The sequence below is a fragment of the Phaseolus vulgaris genome, chromosome 9 (genome assembly GCF_000499845.2).
Source record: "Phaseolus vulgaris cultivar G19833 chromosome 9, P. vulgaris v2.0, whole genome shotgun sequence".
Lineage (NCBI taxonomy): Eukaryota > Viridiplantae > Streptophyta > Magnoliopsida > Fabales > Fabaceae > Phaseolus > Phaseolus vulgaris.
The window spans coordinates 13,663,481-13,677,871 of NC_023751.2; the positions used below are offsets into that span (position 1 = coordinate 13,663,481).

General features: G+C 28.0%; 1 protein-coding gene and 1 long non-coding RNA gene across 2 annotated transcripts; both read right to left on the bottom strand.

The window, feature by feature from the left end:
- Positions 1 to 104: 104 nt before the first annotated feature.
- Positions 105 to 536, bottom strand: LOC137822238 (copper transporter 5.1). The gene has a single exon (XM_068627134.1). The coding sequence runs from the start codon at positions 534 to 536 to the stop codon at positions 105 to 107; it is 432 nt and encodes a 143-aa protein (XP_068483235.1).
- Positions 537 to 3,025: 2,489 nt separating this feature from the next.
- Positions 3,026 to 4,436, bottom strand: LOC137821895 (uncharacterized). The gene is made up of 2 exons (XR_011082889.1): positions 4,014 to 4,436; positions 3,026 to 3,813 (listed from the first exon to the last, which is right to left on the bottom strand). It is a non-coding gene; the product is annotated as an uncharacterized lncRNA (long non-coding RNA).
- Positions 4,437 to 14,391: the final 9,955 nt, after the last annotated feature.

Sequence of the window (14,391 nt, forward strand, 5' to 3'; positions counted from 1 at the left end):
ATTACATTTCCATACACGAAATTACACATCCCATAAGCAATTGGGCTAAATTAAAAGAGAGAATAATAAACAACAAGTACGATTTTCAGCAGAGGAAATTGGAATTAAGCACAGGCGCAAGAAGTGTCAATGATAAGGGAATCTTCGCCCTCGTTCCTGAAGAAGAAGTAACCAACAGCGAGACCCACGACGATGGCCAGGAAGACCCCTCCATTGAAGGACATAACCGACAACATCAACAAATACCCGATCGCGGAGCTCAGCCCAAAGAGAAACGCTCCAGCGACCTTCACGCCCAACTTGGCGCCGTTTCCGGTGAGCTTCCGCCGCAAGAGAGGGGTCTCGATCTCCGCCGGAAAGGACTTTCCGGCACCGATGAGCTTGAGGCGAATACGGCGATTCTCAATAAACTGGTAGAAAGCGGAAACAACGAGGCATGCAAGGAGGGTGAGGAGATAGTCGGTCCAATCGACGGTCTTCCATGAATCGATCAGGAGATTGACCTTCCGGCTCCAGTAAAAGGTCATGTGCATCATCTTCGCCGGTCAACTTTGTATTTCAAGGGTTTGTAAAAAACTATATGTATGAACAACAAGAACAACAACAATTATTCACGCAATGCAAAGCAGCTACTTGCCTTTTACCCTTTCTTCTTTGCAAAGATATTGTGACAACTCTTCCCATTCCCAAAATACCCTCAATAGCTGTCTTGTTTTTTCTTATCATCTTTACCTACCTGTCAAAATGTTTTCTTCAATCCTAGGTAGTTTTTTTTTTTATTTTCTCTTTTTTTTTTAAAAAATTACAATTTCAGTTTAAATTTATTTTTATTTAAAATAATTATTTATAAAACACTTCAAGAATATGTAGTCTAACAATCAATTGAAACAATATATATTTATAAATAAAAAAACTCAGAATGAATGTATTTAACATAAATATGTATACTAAATTTAATATTTATGATTTTATTAATTAAGTTCCTTATACAATCATCTCAAGGTTGACAAATTTCACTAGACATAAATATATTTAACATAAATATGTATAATAATTAATTTTTATGATTTATGAATATTAATTAATTAAGTTCCTTATACTATGGTTGACAATTTTCACTTGACTAGCCGTTGTGTTCCGTGTTCCATGTTCCAAGGTTATTTCTGGAATTTCAAATTAACTAATTGGTAGTAAATAAATAAAATAAAACAAACTTGTACTTCTTATAAAAACTAGTTAATGGAATTTCAAATGAAGCAAATGGTAGTACAGTTGGTGAATCAAACAACTCAGATTTGAGAATCTGGCAAACAATTTGTATTGGAAAAGTTTTGATTGACACTCAAACACTCAATAACATATCTTGACATTCAATTATAATAACATAATAATATTTTTAATTAAAAAATATTTAATTAAAATAATATTTAATTAATATGTAAAGTGAGTGTATTTTACTGTGTATAGTGTCAAATGTCAGAGTATCACCACTCATTTGTATTGTATTAAAAGATTTACGCAGAAGAAAAAACACAAGAGTTTAAAATATCCTATTTTCTTATGTTTACCCTTAAAGATTAAAGGAATTTTAGTGGAGATGAAAAATAATTTAATTTTTGGAGCACAATAATAAAATTATTTTAGAGATTTCATTTATCATTTCCTACCTTTTATTAGTACTCTTAGTACAATGGTATCTTATTTTAAATGATAACAAAAACTATCTTGTTTTGAAAGTTTATTATGACAGCTTATTTAGAAGTTTGATTTGTAATACATCCTTCAGTTAAATTGCAGATTTTATTCTTTATGCAAGTAAAATGTTTAATATTTTAAAAGATTAAAATGTTTTTATTTCCAAGTAAAATGTATTGTTAGTTCTCTAACTCGATTAATAACTCTAAATTAATTTTGATTAATTTACCATGATTTATTGTTGAATTAGAAAACTTATTTAATCAAATGAATAATTTAAGTGAAATATTATTATTTTTTTGTTAGTATCCAAAATAAAAATGATATGATATGCACAATTTTGTTAATCAATAAATATTATTTGTTAATTTGGTAGTTTACAGTGTAAAGAATTCAAAATCATCACCTATTCTCCTCTTTTCATTTTTATTCATACACACCTAATATTTAACTTACAAAAATAGTATTGTTGTAATTTATTTTGTTTTACACATATGTTTACATTATTTAAGGAAAAAAATCTTAAAATGTATACAATTTTAAAAAATCATTATTATTAGAATAATTTTTAAATCATAATTTTTTTTTCTTAATGAATTACATCATTAGTTGGTGCACATATCCTCTAGCAAAGCAAACCATTACTCTGCAGCAGAAGAATAACAAAACAAAACAAATGGGTTTGCCAATGCCAAAAACACTACAAAAGATATATTTGGAATCATCCCACTCAATTTCTGAATTCTACCTTGTGCACAAACAGGAACAGAAGAAGGGTACCTAGCAGAATAGAGATAAGATTGCACGGTTTTAACGTTTGATTATCCTTGTCAGCAATTTCTAGCACTTTCCAACTTGTACAACTAGTGGGCCTAAGAAGTAAATGTTCTTTCTGAAAACTCATTGTGCACAAGGACCCCATATTCCATTCCCTAATAATAATAAAAAAAACTGCATTTCTCATTTCCATGGAATAAACCATACCAGCAAAGCTCACCTGAGTCCCTGACACTCAAGATATTTCTCATGCCTCACCAAATCTAGCAAGTAGAAATGTGACATTGATTTGGGAACAGAAGTTATAAAAAACATTACATTATTTTTGTTCGTCTGATGAATCTTTTGCATTTAGTAAAACATTGATCTGTTGTCACAGAACAGCCACTAAAGAATTGTATATTCTAACTGACATCTTTAAATGGTTGATACTCAAGAGATTAGAATAGTTGTAAGATGATGCATACATAACTGTTTTGAAACTAAAGCTAAAAATGGTAGCTTGCTGCTATCGGCTTTTGTCAATCTGACCTTCAGAGCACACGAAAAAACATTACAAAAGTTGCATAAACATTTAATAAAAGTGAAAAGGAGAAACCCCAGTCATTGTCCACACTCATTGTGCAACATGTTTAAACATTAAAAAAATGTCATACTTGGTCTAGGTTGGGTCAAGTATAGACACAAACAAAGAAGGGGAATTCATGGCATTTAGACTGAAGTCAAGGAAGGAGGAAGACCCCTGCCAAATCATCCATTCAGTCCAAAATGTCACAAAACAGAAACAAAACAAGCCAATTATTCAACCTAAGCAACAAGGGGAGAGAGAAGTACAAATTAAACATCACTAAATTAACCGAAATAAATAAACTTTGCCCCTGCATGCACCAAGTGATCAGTTACTACTCAGTGGTAATTATCTCTTGCGATTCTCCCTTGGAGGATCCGGGTGAAAAACATGTGCGGGAACTAGCTAGTGGCGAAAAGGTCAAAGAATCCTTTCTGGGAGAATCCAAAGATCGAAAAAGAAGGTGTTTCATTGCGTGAATCAGGTCGTGGGTGGGTTTGTTGGGAGGACTAGAAGCGAAAGATCTGAACTTCATGTGGCGCTTCAGTGCTTCATCCGTGCTAACATCAACATCTTTCAACTTCAAACCCTCTTCTTTCACTGCCTCAGTACACAGCCCACAAATCCAACGACCCTGATACCTCTCCTTCACACCGTTAATGTAACGCGCTGTGCACTCCTCCGTCAGCCCGCAGCAGTAGCACGTCACTGACCACACCTCAGCCTCCGGCACCGGCACCGTCGTCCCTGTCTTCTCCATCACAGCCATCACCCTGAGCCACATCAATTCAAAAAAGAACACAATAAAAGTTAACACCATGAAATGTTTGAACTTTGAGCGGAAGATTTATTACTAATGGTAATAATTTAGGAGACAAAAAACCATACAAATTAGGGTGTTCAGGTTACAGTTTGAAATGGTTGGATTTTGAAAAACAAAATGATGTTTTAGATTTAAGAGGCAGTGCATTACCCTGTTGTGAACAATGCAAGCAAATGGGGGCAGAATGGAAATCACAGATAAATTGAAATGATAATAGTGTTGTAAGTTGTATATATTTGAATGAGGATTTATCGCTCCTTCTCCCACTGAATTTCCCCACCTAAGAGCACGACCCCGAATGATGTATGGTGCATCTCAGAGCCTTAGTTGGCTCCACTGGCGATTCTAGGAATCCAATTCAGTGAAAGAAAATGCACCCCTTTTGCTCTTTCATCTAGATCTGTGTTTCTGTTTGTTGTGTTGTCTTTACCTTCACTTTCAGAAGTGCAGAGACAGAGACGATGGATAGATGAATTGAATGGTGATAAGCACTACTATCTATCTATGCGTTTTTGTTCTTAGCTTTTGCGTTTATTTATTAGTACTAATTTCTTATGGGTTGCATAGTTTTAACCCAAATCTCAAACCAGTATATTTCTACTCCCAATCATTGGCAACTTCGTGGCAGTGACACAGTAATTTTTGACGAGTTTCGGAGTTGTCCCAGGTAAAATTTTTTTTTTTCACGGTGGTGTTTCTTCAGGGGAAGATAAGATATTTGTGCATTCTTGATGGTGGCCTTGATAAAAAAAAACTGAGTGACACGTGGAGTCATGGGATTGGGTAGCGATGAAGGTTTTGGTGTGGGGTGCCTTGGGACAATAAATGTAGGGTTCTTGGGAGTTGAGAGCTAAGGTGGGAGTGAGAGATTCTTGACATTGCCAGCTGTGACGACAACTACCTCTCTCGGCTACATTGAAAACGTGAAATCCACGAATAATTCTTAAAAAAACTCTGCTTTATTTTTCTCGGATTAGGATCCCTCTCATCCCAAAAAGAACTGCAGGACATTTGAGAGATTTTATAGAAAGGTATATCTTTTTAACCGCATTTAGTATTACTTTTTTATAATTTTATTCTTTAAGAATAAAAACATATATATATATATATAGATTTTTTTTATTTTTTTTTTGTTAATGTTTAGCATATATGTATTCTTATAAATTTGTGAAAAAACTCTTTTATAATTTTTAGCTTGTGTCTTTGACATACAGATTAGCAAGATCTTTAAGGAAATTATAAAAGATCTTATTATTTGGTTTCTTTATGACATTTATTGGTTAAAACAAAAATGTTGAATTAAAAATTATATAAGAATGGTTGCATTTATTTTGTATTTTAATGATTTTTTTTATTATTAATTAAATCCTTGAAACACCTGTTAACATTTATCACATATAAATCAATGTATGCATGCAGATCAATTGAAGACTGGGAGAGATCCAATTTAGTCCATTATGAACTGAATGCTTTTGAAATAGGATTCAACCACCATATATTTTTTTAAATACTATATGAGTTTATTCAAATTAATTGAATTGTGTTGATTAGGTTTAATGTGAAACCGGTCACATTTTTCTTTTTTTTCTTTCTTCTTGTTAATTTTTATTTCTAATTTTCTCATCATTTTTTAAAAATTATAATTTCATTCTACACATTTAAAAAAAATAGATTCTACCATAAATGTTATGTAGTTTAAATGTTGTGAAGCATTAGTACCTAATTCAAATTTAATTTGAAATAAATATTATTTTACTTTTAAAAATAATTTAATTTTTTCTGGTAATGGTTGAACATTTTGTTAATTTAAAAGTATTTTTATTAAACTAGTTTAAGGCATAGCTAAAGTTTTCTATTAGGATTATGAGACTTTAATCTCACATGTGTGTTATAACTATTTATTTTTATTTTAAAAAATAGAATAAATGAGACTAATAGAAGTATTCAAACTCATTATGAAAAGTCTTAATATATAATATATTTAAAATAATTTTAATCTTCAAGTTTTTCAACAATATTGAACCTATAACAAAATCTCCTATAATGTAACTAGAGTTTATTCTCATGTGCATTGTGCAAATCTTAACTATCTTCCAAAACACTCAACCATCAACTTTGGTTTAAACTCCAAATAAGATAAAATCTTTTCTCAATGTTCTAAAACATGGTAACTAAAAAACTATTATTGAAAGAGTTCGTTGTTTTTTCTATGCATGTTACATATGCATTAAAAGCCCTTTTTTCCAGAGAGAAAAAAAAAAAGAGATTATAAACAGATATATGTATTTGTATTTTAATTCCTATTTGGATTCTTTTATAACATATCCTTATCATGATTGTTTAAGTCATCTCCCAACTATCTTTGTAATATAAAAACACTAAAAATATGTTGTTTACATAGTATTTTTTTATTAAAAATGACATTACTTCTTAAATTTTAAATATTATAAACTATGATCATTTATATATTTTTAAAATATTATTTCTTTCTATATTAATTCCACAAAATCAAAGATGTTCTAAATGTACTTTTTAAAATATTATTTTTCTCCATATTAAAATTCACAAAACCAAACGCATTAAACACAAACTATCAATCAAACACAAACTATCAATTATGAAGTGATCTAATGTGTTATAAAACTTTAATATTCTAAAACTTTTTTATCGAATTATTTTCTGGTTATCAAATGTGTTAATTTTCTATATTTTTTTCAGAATTTGTTCTTCCACCAGATAAAATTTCAACATGATCTAATGAATTTGTTCATTTTTTTTTATAAAATTCATTGCAATGCCATTAAATACAAACATTGAATAAAATAAAATATTACATCCTAAATAATTAGTACAACTTAAAAAATTAAGAAACACATTTTTACAGTATTATTGTTAAAATCACATATCAAAATAATTACACACGATAACTAACTTAATAAATTCACATAAAAAAGTCATAGAATATTAAAATAGATATGAATTTAGTTGTACGAAAGGATATATTATAAAAAAATTATTAAATAAAAATTAATTTTAAAAATTAAAAATAATTTATTATTATATTAACTAAATTAAATATCAATTAAATAATAATTATTTAATATAATAATGAATTATTTCTTTTTTAAAATTATTTTTTATATAATAATTTTTTTTATAATAATAACTGACAATAAAATTAATTTTAAAAAAATTTAGTCCTTCAATAATAATGAAAAATAACATTGATAAAACAATATAAAAAAAAACAGTAGGAGAATTATCACTTTGATACTATATGTGTCTTGAAATGATAAATTTTATATTTTTCTCTACAAAATTATAGAACTATAAATTTTAATATTTGAATATAAATTATTGATCATATATTAATAAGGTAAACATAATAATTGAGTGTTGGACAACTCTCAAATAAGTTCAAAATTGGTTGGGGGAGAAAAAAACAAATTTGGTAATGTCATTTTCATGAATGACCTCTAACATGTACATCTATCACATGTGAAGTTAATTGCTTTGTACTTGATTTGATTAGTATGTATCTTAAACTATAAGATTTACTTTTAGTTTAAATTTACTAATTCTACATAGAATTTAATTAGTTTAAATTATTTAATTACTTTTTTTCCACCTTAATAATTAAACCTTTTCATCCTTTGTACAAAAATGGTGATTGGTGAGGAATTTAATGTTGAAATATTGTCCACGATTCCTTTTAAAAAAAAATTGTCCATGAATATAATCGTTACCACTACCTATTTTTTAAATTAGGTTTTCTAAATTTATTCTTATTATTTCTTACCAACAATATGTACTATGTTTTCTTACCAGTAATCTTTGTACCATATAACATCAATGATGCTTATAAAAAAACAATATTCTTGTGGAATAAAAAAAAATGTTGACCATGAATTTTGATCAACACAAGTCTCTTTCAAAAAGTTTTTAGTGAAAAAATATAAAAATTTACACCTTAATTTTATGGCTAATCAACTTCTGACACAATGCATGTAAGTTTAAGAAGTTCTCTCTTTCAAATAATAAACCTTTTAATTTCTAAGAACTATTAAAGTTATAAAGAATTTTGATCTACATAATATATTAAAGTAAATTATCACTTGTATCTTGTTACCTAATTGCAACTAAAATCCCACCCTAAGAAAATGATTGTTAAATTTATCAAAATGAAATTAAATGTTTTTAAAACCAGAGTAGTCATTTAATTGATAAGGACTATAAGAATTTATTTGTTTGCCTTAAAATAATTGTGCGAATGAAATAATTACAAAGTCATAATTAAATGTAATATATGTTTAAATTTTAACATTTAATTTTGTATTTGAAAGTGAATATGAGAAATGTGTGCTAGTGAAATATTTTATTAGAGGGTGAGAATAATATTATGGGTAGTAGGGATATTAAAAAAGTAAGACTTTGTTTTTTGACTTGTTAGATTGGGGCAGAAAAAACAAATAAAAAGGAAGGCCGTGATTTGTAAGATAAAAGGGGTGTCAATAGTAATTAAAAGTTCTTTATTCACAAAAAGACAATTATTATTCTCTTATTTTTCACTTTTTTTCTTCTAATTTTATTCTATTCACTAAAGCTTGTTAAGACCATCTCCCCTCTATCATTTTGTGATTTTAAATTAACATAAGAAAGTATTGTAGTTTTAAATTACATGTTTATGATATTTGGTAAAGAATTTATGATTTGTTGAAAAGTTGAAATTTTAAGTGTGAAGTTTTTCATGTTCTTAAACTATTAACAAGAATATGTGGATTGAACTGTTTATTTATGTTTTGAAATTATTAAAAGGATAGCTGCACTTGTATAGAAATACAAATTGAATGAAGAATTCAATAATAAGTTAAGGCAAGTAAATTTATATAAAATTGTTATATACATATATTTTAAATTTATGATAGGCAAAATGGATAATTATACATTGAGGACAAATCTAGTAGTAAATTATTCTCTGAGATTTCATTTATTAGTTATGTTTTGAACTTGGTTTTGAAATTTTCATAGTATAGGTGGTTTGGAAAAAAAATTAATATTTTTTAGGCTAATCCAATCTATTTTTAAAATGTTGATACTTGTATATATTATTTAAATAAAATGTATTTAAGTGATTGTTCTCAAATGAGGTTGGAACCAAGAGAACGATTGAAGTACTTCTCGGTCAGTCGTCAAGTCTTCCTACCTTCCTCTTAAAGTGGGCTCCTCACTCTCCTTTCGTTGCTTTACTTCTCGTCCTTCCAAAGTCCAGACTTGGATGCTACCTGCAGAAAGTACTCCGACGCTCAAGTAAGTATACCCAACATTATTAATATTGTATGATGACGTACCTTATTCTTAAAATTTGTGTTATTTTTATTTTTTTATGGGCCCTTTGTTATTGGGTCGAATTAGGGAGTTGGGTCATGCTTAGGAACGCATTACCTAGTGTTTGATCGTTGATTAGTCTCATTAATCCTGCTTAGTAGTAATAGTCTTATGGTGTCGGTCAGCTTGCCGACTCATGGTCTCGGTCGTACGAACCCTATCGGTACACTTCCCCAGGCTCAAGGATATTTAATTTGAAGAGTCTTTGTCCAAGACCATTGTGACAGTTAGGTTTTCCTTAAATTGGACATGACGTTAGCAGTGAACGCATTACGTGACGTGTATTAATGACAGAGTTTTTTGGCGCCATTTGTTATGAGTCGTTGGATCGAGAGAAATTTAACTATTGAGATGGAAATGACTTATTATTTTAATGATATGGAACTCAAAAGATTAAAGTACTGAAAAATATCTTCAAAACAAAACATATATTGTTCTTCAAGTAACATTCCTTTGTTTTATTAACATGTTTTACTTATTTAAGTTTATTTCAAAAAGTTAATGTTTAATGATTATAAATCAATGTTTTATTTATATTTCTAAAATTTTATTTCACTTATATTAGTTATGTTGGATATTGAATAATTTCTTATATGTTATTTGAAGTGAGATAAAAACGTTTTTTTTTATATGATTTGTGTGAGAGATAGTTATTATGTTGGTAATTTTTACTTATAGTGAATATAGTGTGAATATGGAGTTACAAAATGTATTCACGAAATATTTAATCTTTGACTCATAGTTTAAATTGTATAAATTGAAGTATTAAGTGTTGAAAAATAAATATAAGATTTTGTTATCCGCTAAGGGGAAAAAAACAATTAGAAACTTTATGTGCAAAGAATTATCTACCATATACCGTTTCAATTAAAAAAATATCGACTAATCATGTCCATACTAAAAAATAAGACAAATATTAATATTAAAATTTTGAACTCAATATTTCAAAAATATATTTATAACATTTAACAAAATAAATGTTAATGTTATGGAATGAGTAAATGCAATGCAGTGGATTGTCTAGTGCTCAACATAGACCATTTAATGCATAAAAAGTAAGCAAATTTTGAGTATTGATATTTTTAATTGATCTCAAGTTGTGTTTCAGTGAAATTAATTATAAATAATTTAATTTGCATGTTGTTTGAAAAGCAGAAGTGAGTTAACCAAACAAGCACCAATCAACTAATAAATCACGTCAATCAATTTATTGAGTTTCTCATTCCCGATCAAGTATATAAGTGTGAGAATTTTAGTTTTTTACCTCTCAAATTAAGAAAACAATAAATTATTCAAAATAAAACAAACTAAACAAGATTTTCAATTAAAGAACAAAATTGAATTGTCAACAAACATTTCAAAATTTAAAAAAACTAAATTGTTTAACATAGTTTGCCATAGAAATTGAAGAATACAACTAAATTGCATAAAACATAAGGATTTAATATGAAACCACAAGAAAGTCAATCCAAAAAAGTATGACCTTAAAAAAAAATTACAAAGAAAAAAAAAGTGAAGCAACAACAGGTTAGCATGTCTTCCTGAGCGTAACATGATGTCTTTCGTTCTTATGTGTTGTATCCATTTATAAGTTTTTTTTCTCGCAAATTTCAGATTTTGTTTCAAATATTGTTTCCAATAAACTTTTTTTCCATATATTTGTAAATTTTGTAGATTTTATTTTTGGTATTTGTAGGTTTTATTCTCCAATCTTTTTTATCATATTTTATTTTACATATTGTGTTTCTAAATATATTTAGAATAAGTGGATTGAACTTTTACTGAGTCCATATTATAAGAATCTAGAGTCCAATGAAACTTGAACAACATACTTCATACATCAACTTAACTTTGTAGTCTTCAAAGTATTTTATATTAGAATAAACCATTTAGATTTCAATATATCATCAAAACAAGACAATGGTAATGGAATTAAAAAATATGAATTTAATCAATAATTTCAATTTAAGGTTTAATTAAACTCAATTGGATAAATTCTCAAATTAAAACATTAAATTTATTTTGAAATAGATCCAATAAAGTGGAGATAAATATGCTAATGAGTCATATTACAATTAAAATTTCAAAATTTTGTTTTCATATTTGGGTTATATATGCATATTAGTTTAACTTTTTCTATATTTTATTTATGAAGCATTGTATTTCTTTTAAACATCTGCTTCTTTACATCTTACATTTATATGCATGTTTTATAATATTAAGTTTTTTTAGAAACAATAACATTAAAGATTGAATGTTTATGATATACCGTAATCAAAGCAATATTAATATACAATTAAATAATTTACAATACAATATTATTCAATTTTAATATACTTTTACTGACAGATCGAATGTGATACAACAATCCTTACCGTGCGTTGTTTTACGTACTCTCATTTAGTTATTAGATTTCATCCCCATGCCTACAGAACATTAATTTTTTTTAACAACATATAGGTATTTTCATTTATACTCACACAAGAACACCGTTATCACTCAGAACATGGTTTGGCTTTAGCCATTTGTGTCGTTTTACATTTTTTTTCTATCGTTTTTCTTTCTTTTTCTTTGCGTAAATCAATGGTGTTTTTGTGCTTATAAAAAAAAAGTCAAGTTTCCTAACTTGTTGGAAAATCTTTACAAAATACGATTAAACCAGCAGAATTGGCATGGCAAACGATGAGAACAACTTTCGTGTTTACGAAGAAACTGAACTAACGAAGATTTTGATAAGTATGAAGAATGTTTCCTCTCAGTCATCGCACTAACATTGTTAATTTGTAACTAACACAACTTTTGTGGTATGTGCATGATTCAAATAAATTTGTTCAAGATTACACATCAACTACAAATAGTTTTTTTTTTTTTTTATATTATATAAGTGTAAACATTATTCTATGAGTCGGTTTTATAAGATTGAACTAGACTTAAAGTTCAATTTTTAATATGATATCAGAGTTATTTAGAGTCTTATCATGTCACTCTTCAGACCATCCAAAAATATATAGTCTCTCGCATGAGTTGGTCTCGACGTGAGAAAGTGTATTGGAGATCTCACATCGACTAGAGATAAAAAAAAATTCATAATATAAAAGTGAGTGTAGACTCCACCTTATAAACCTGATTTATAAAGTTAAGTTAAACTTAAAGTTCACTCAAAAAAATTAGTTATATCTATATTTGATTTGAAAACGCTTATATGAGAAATTCTTTTTACTTTAGAGTCTAAAGTTTTTTTTTTTTGTTGTTTTTAGACCAGAGTATATTACACTACTGCTAATATATTTCACTATTAGGTTCTTTTCTATTATTTTTTTTCATGCAAATCATATGTATTTTCCATTATTGTTAATCTAGCTTGAATTGGATGATGAATACAAAAAATAACATGAATTTTTAGTCCACTCAATTTAATATTAATTGCGTTCTACTATAAATCGAAAGACCGATCATCCTATGCGATATCACAACCTTTCAGTCAATATGATTGTCACATCAATTCGCAAGTTAAATAGGTTAAGCTTGGTTAAAAGGAATAAAACATGATTAAAGGATCATTGAGTCTACCCTAATCTTTGCAATAACACAAGACCCAATAGAAAAGTATAAAGAAGAGGAAACTCCATAATGATTGTTTGAACTCTGAACTAGACAATTAAATTAGATACACCTCAACTAACTTGATTGTCGGAGTATTATATATATATATTTTAAAATATATAGTTTAATTGATTTAAGTTAATACTTAAAAAAAAACTTAAAGGTATTTAAAAATATATTTTAATATATACTAACGTATTTAAAATTTATAAAATTATATTTTATTTACTTAGCATCTTAAAATTGATTCTCAATAGTAACGCCATCATTAAAATAAAATAAAATACGGTTAGTAGATATATAAACATATAATTTTTTATATATATTACAAACCCTAATTATCTTAACTATAATTATATATACAAAATTTAAAATACCCATATATATTAATTTATAAAACCATGCATTTCAAAACACCAAGTAATAAAATTATATTCAAATCAGTTAAAATACAATGGGTTCTAGTGAATATCTTATATCTACATCATTATCACTTACTCATATGCTACAACACACGATTATAACATAAATCAGAACACAAGTTAAATATACAAGGCAAAAGCTAAAATAAATAAATAATAATCTTAAAACACATATTAAATTTCGCCTTACTAAATATTTTCAACCTTAAACCTCCTCTCATAAAAAAAAACTCAACCTCAAAATCACGATCATTATAAATACACCACATATTAATATTTTGAAAGAACAATAACTTCTAAAAATTATATAGGAAAAAAATATATTTATCCTGTGATATAAATGAATAATTCGGCCAATGTTTTTTCTCTATCAATGCGATTCCTATGGAATGAAATTATCATTTATTTCAAGTGAATAAAATAGGACATAACCTGCAATTTATGTGTATACCTAACCCAGGCTACCTACACTAAAGCTCTAAGGAAAATGAACACAACATATGTAATTGGCCAAAAAAACAAACCACCCTTAACCTTATTTGTGTTCCATGAAATTGTGTACTTTTTACTCCATATTTGTTGTCACTAATTGTTTCTGATAGAGATATGAGACCTAGAGAATTATTGAATGCTTCGTCTTCTTCCTTTCCTTAGGCAGGTTGTTAGGGTTTTACTGTGATCCTTCTGGTCGTCATGCTACTCCTTCGGCTCTCAGTCTCGGGTGAATGTCAAATGGGGGAGGTACCTGCAGAAGACACTCCGACGTTTAAGTCAATAAAGATGTATTCGAAACTCGAGTGTGTACAGTGATAATGACGTACCTTATCCTTTAGAATGTGTGTTATTTATATTATTTTACCGGACTTACCTTATTGAGTCTGATTAGTGGAATGAATCACACTTATGGTTGTATTACCTAATTCTTAATGATAATTTAGCTTCACTTACCTTGATTTGAACGTTAATGTAGTTAAATGTGTCAGTCGGCCATGCCATTCGTGAAAGTCTCAGTCAGCTCGATCAAGATGACCGAGTCTCTATCATTTCGGTTTAGTCCCATACCCTAATAAATATTAAGAGTATGTGTGTTTATTGATAATATCTGTATTTATGATTAT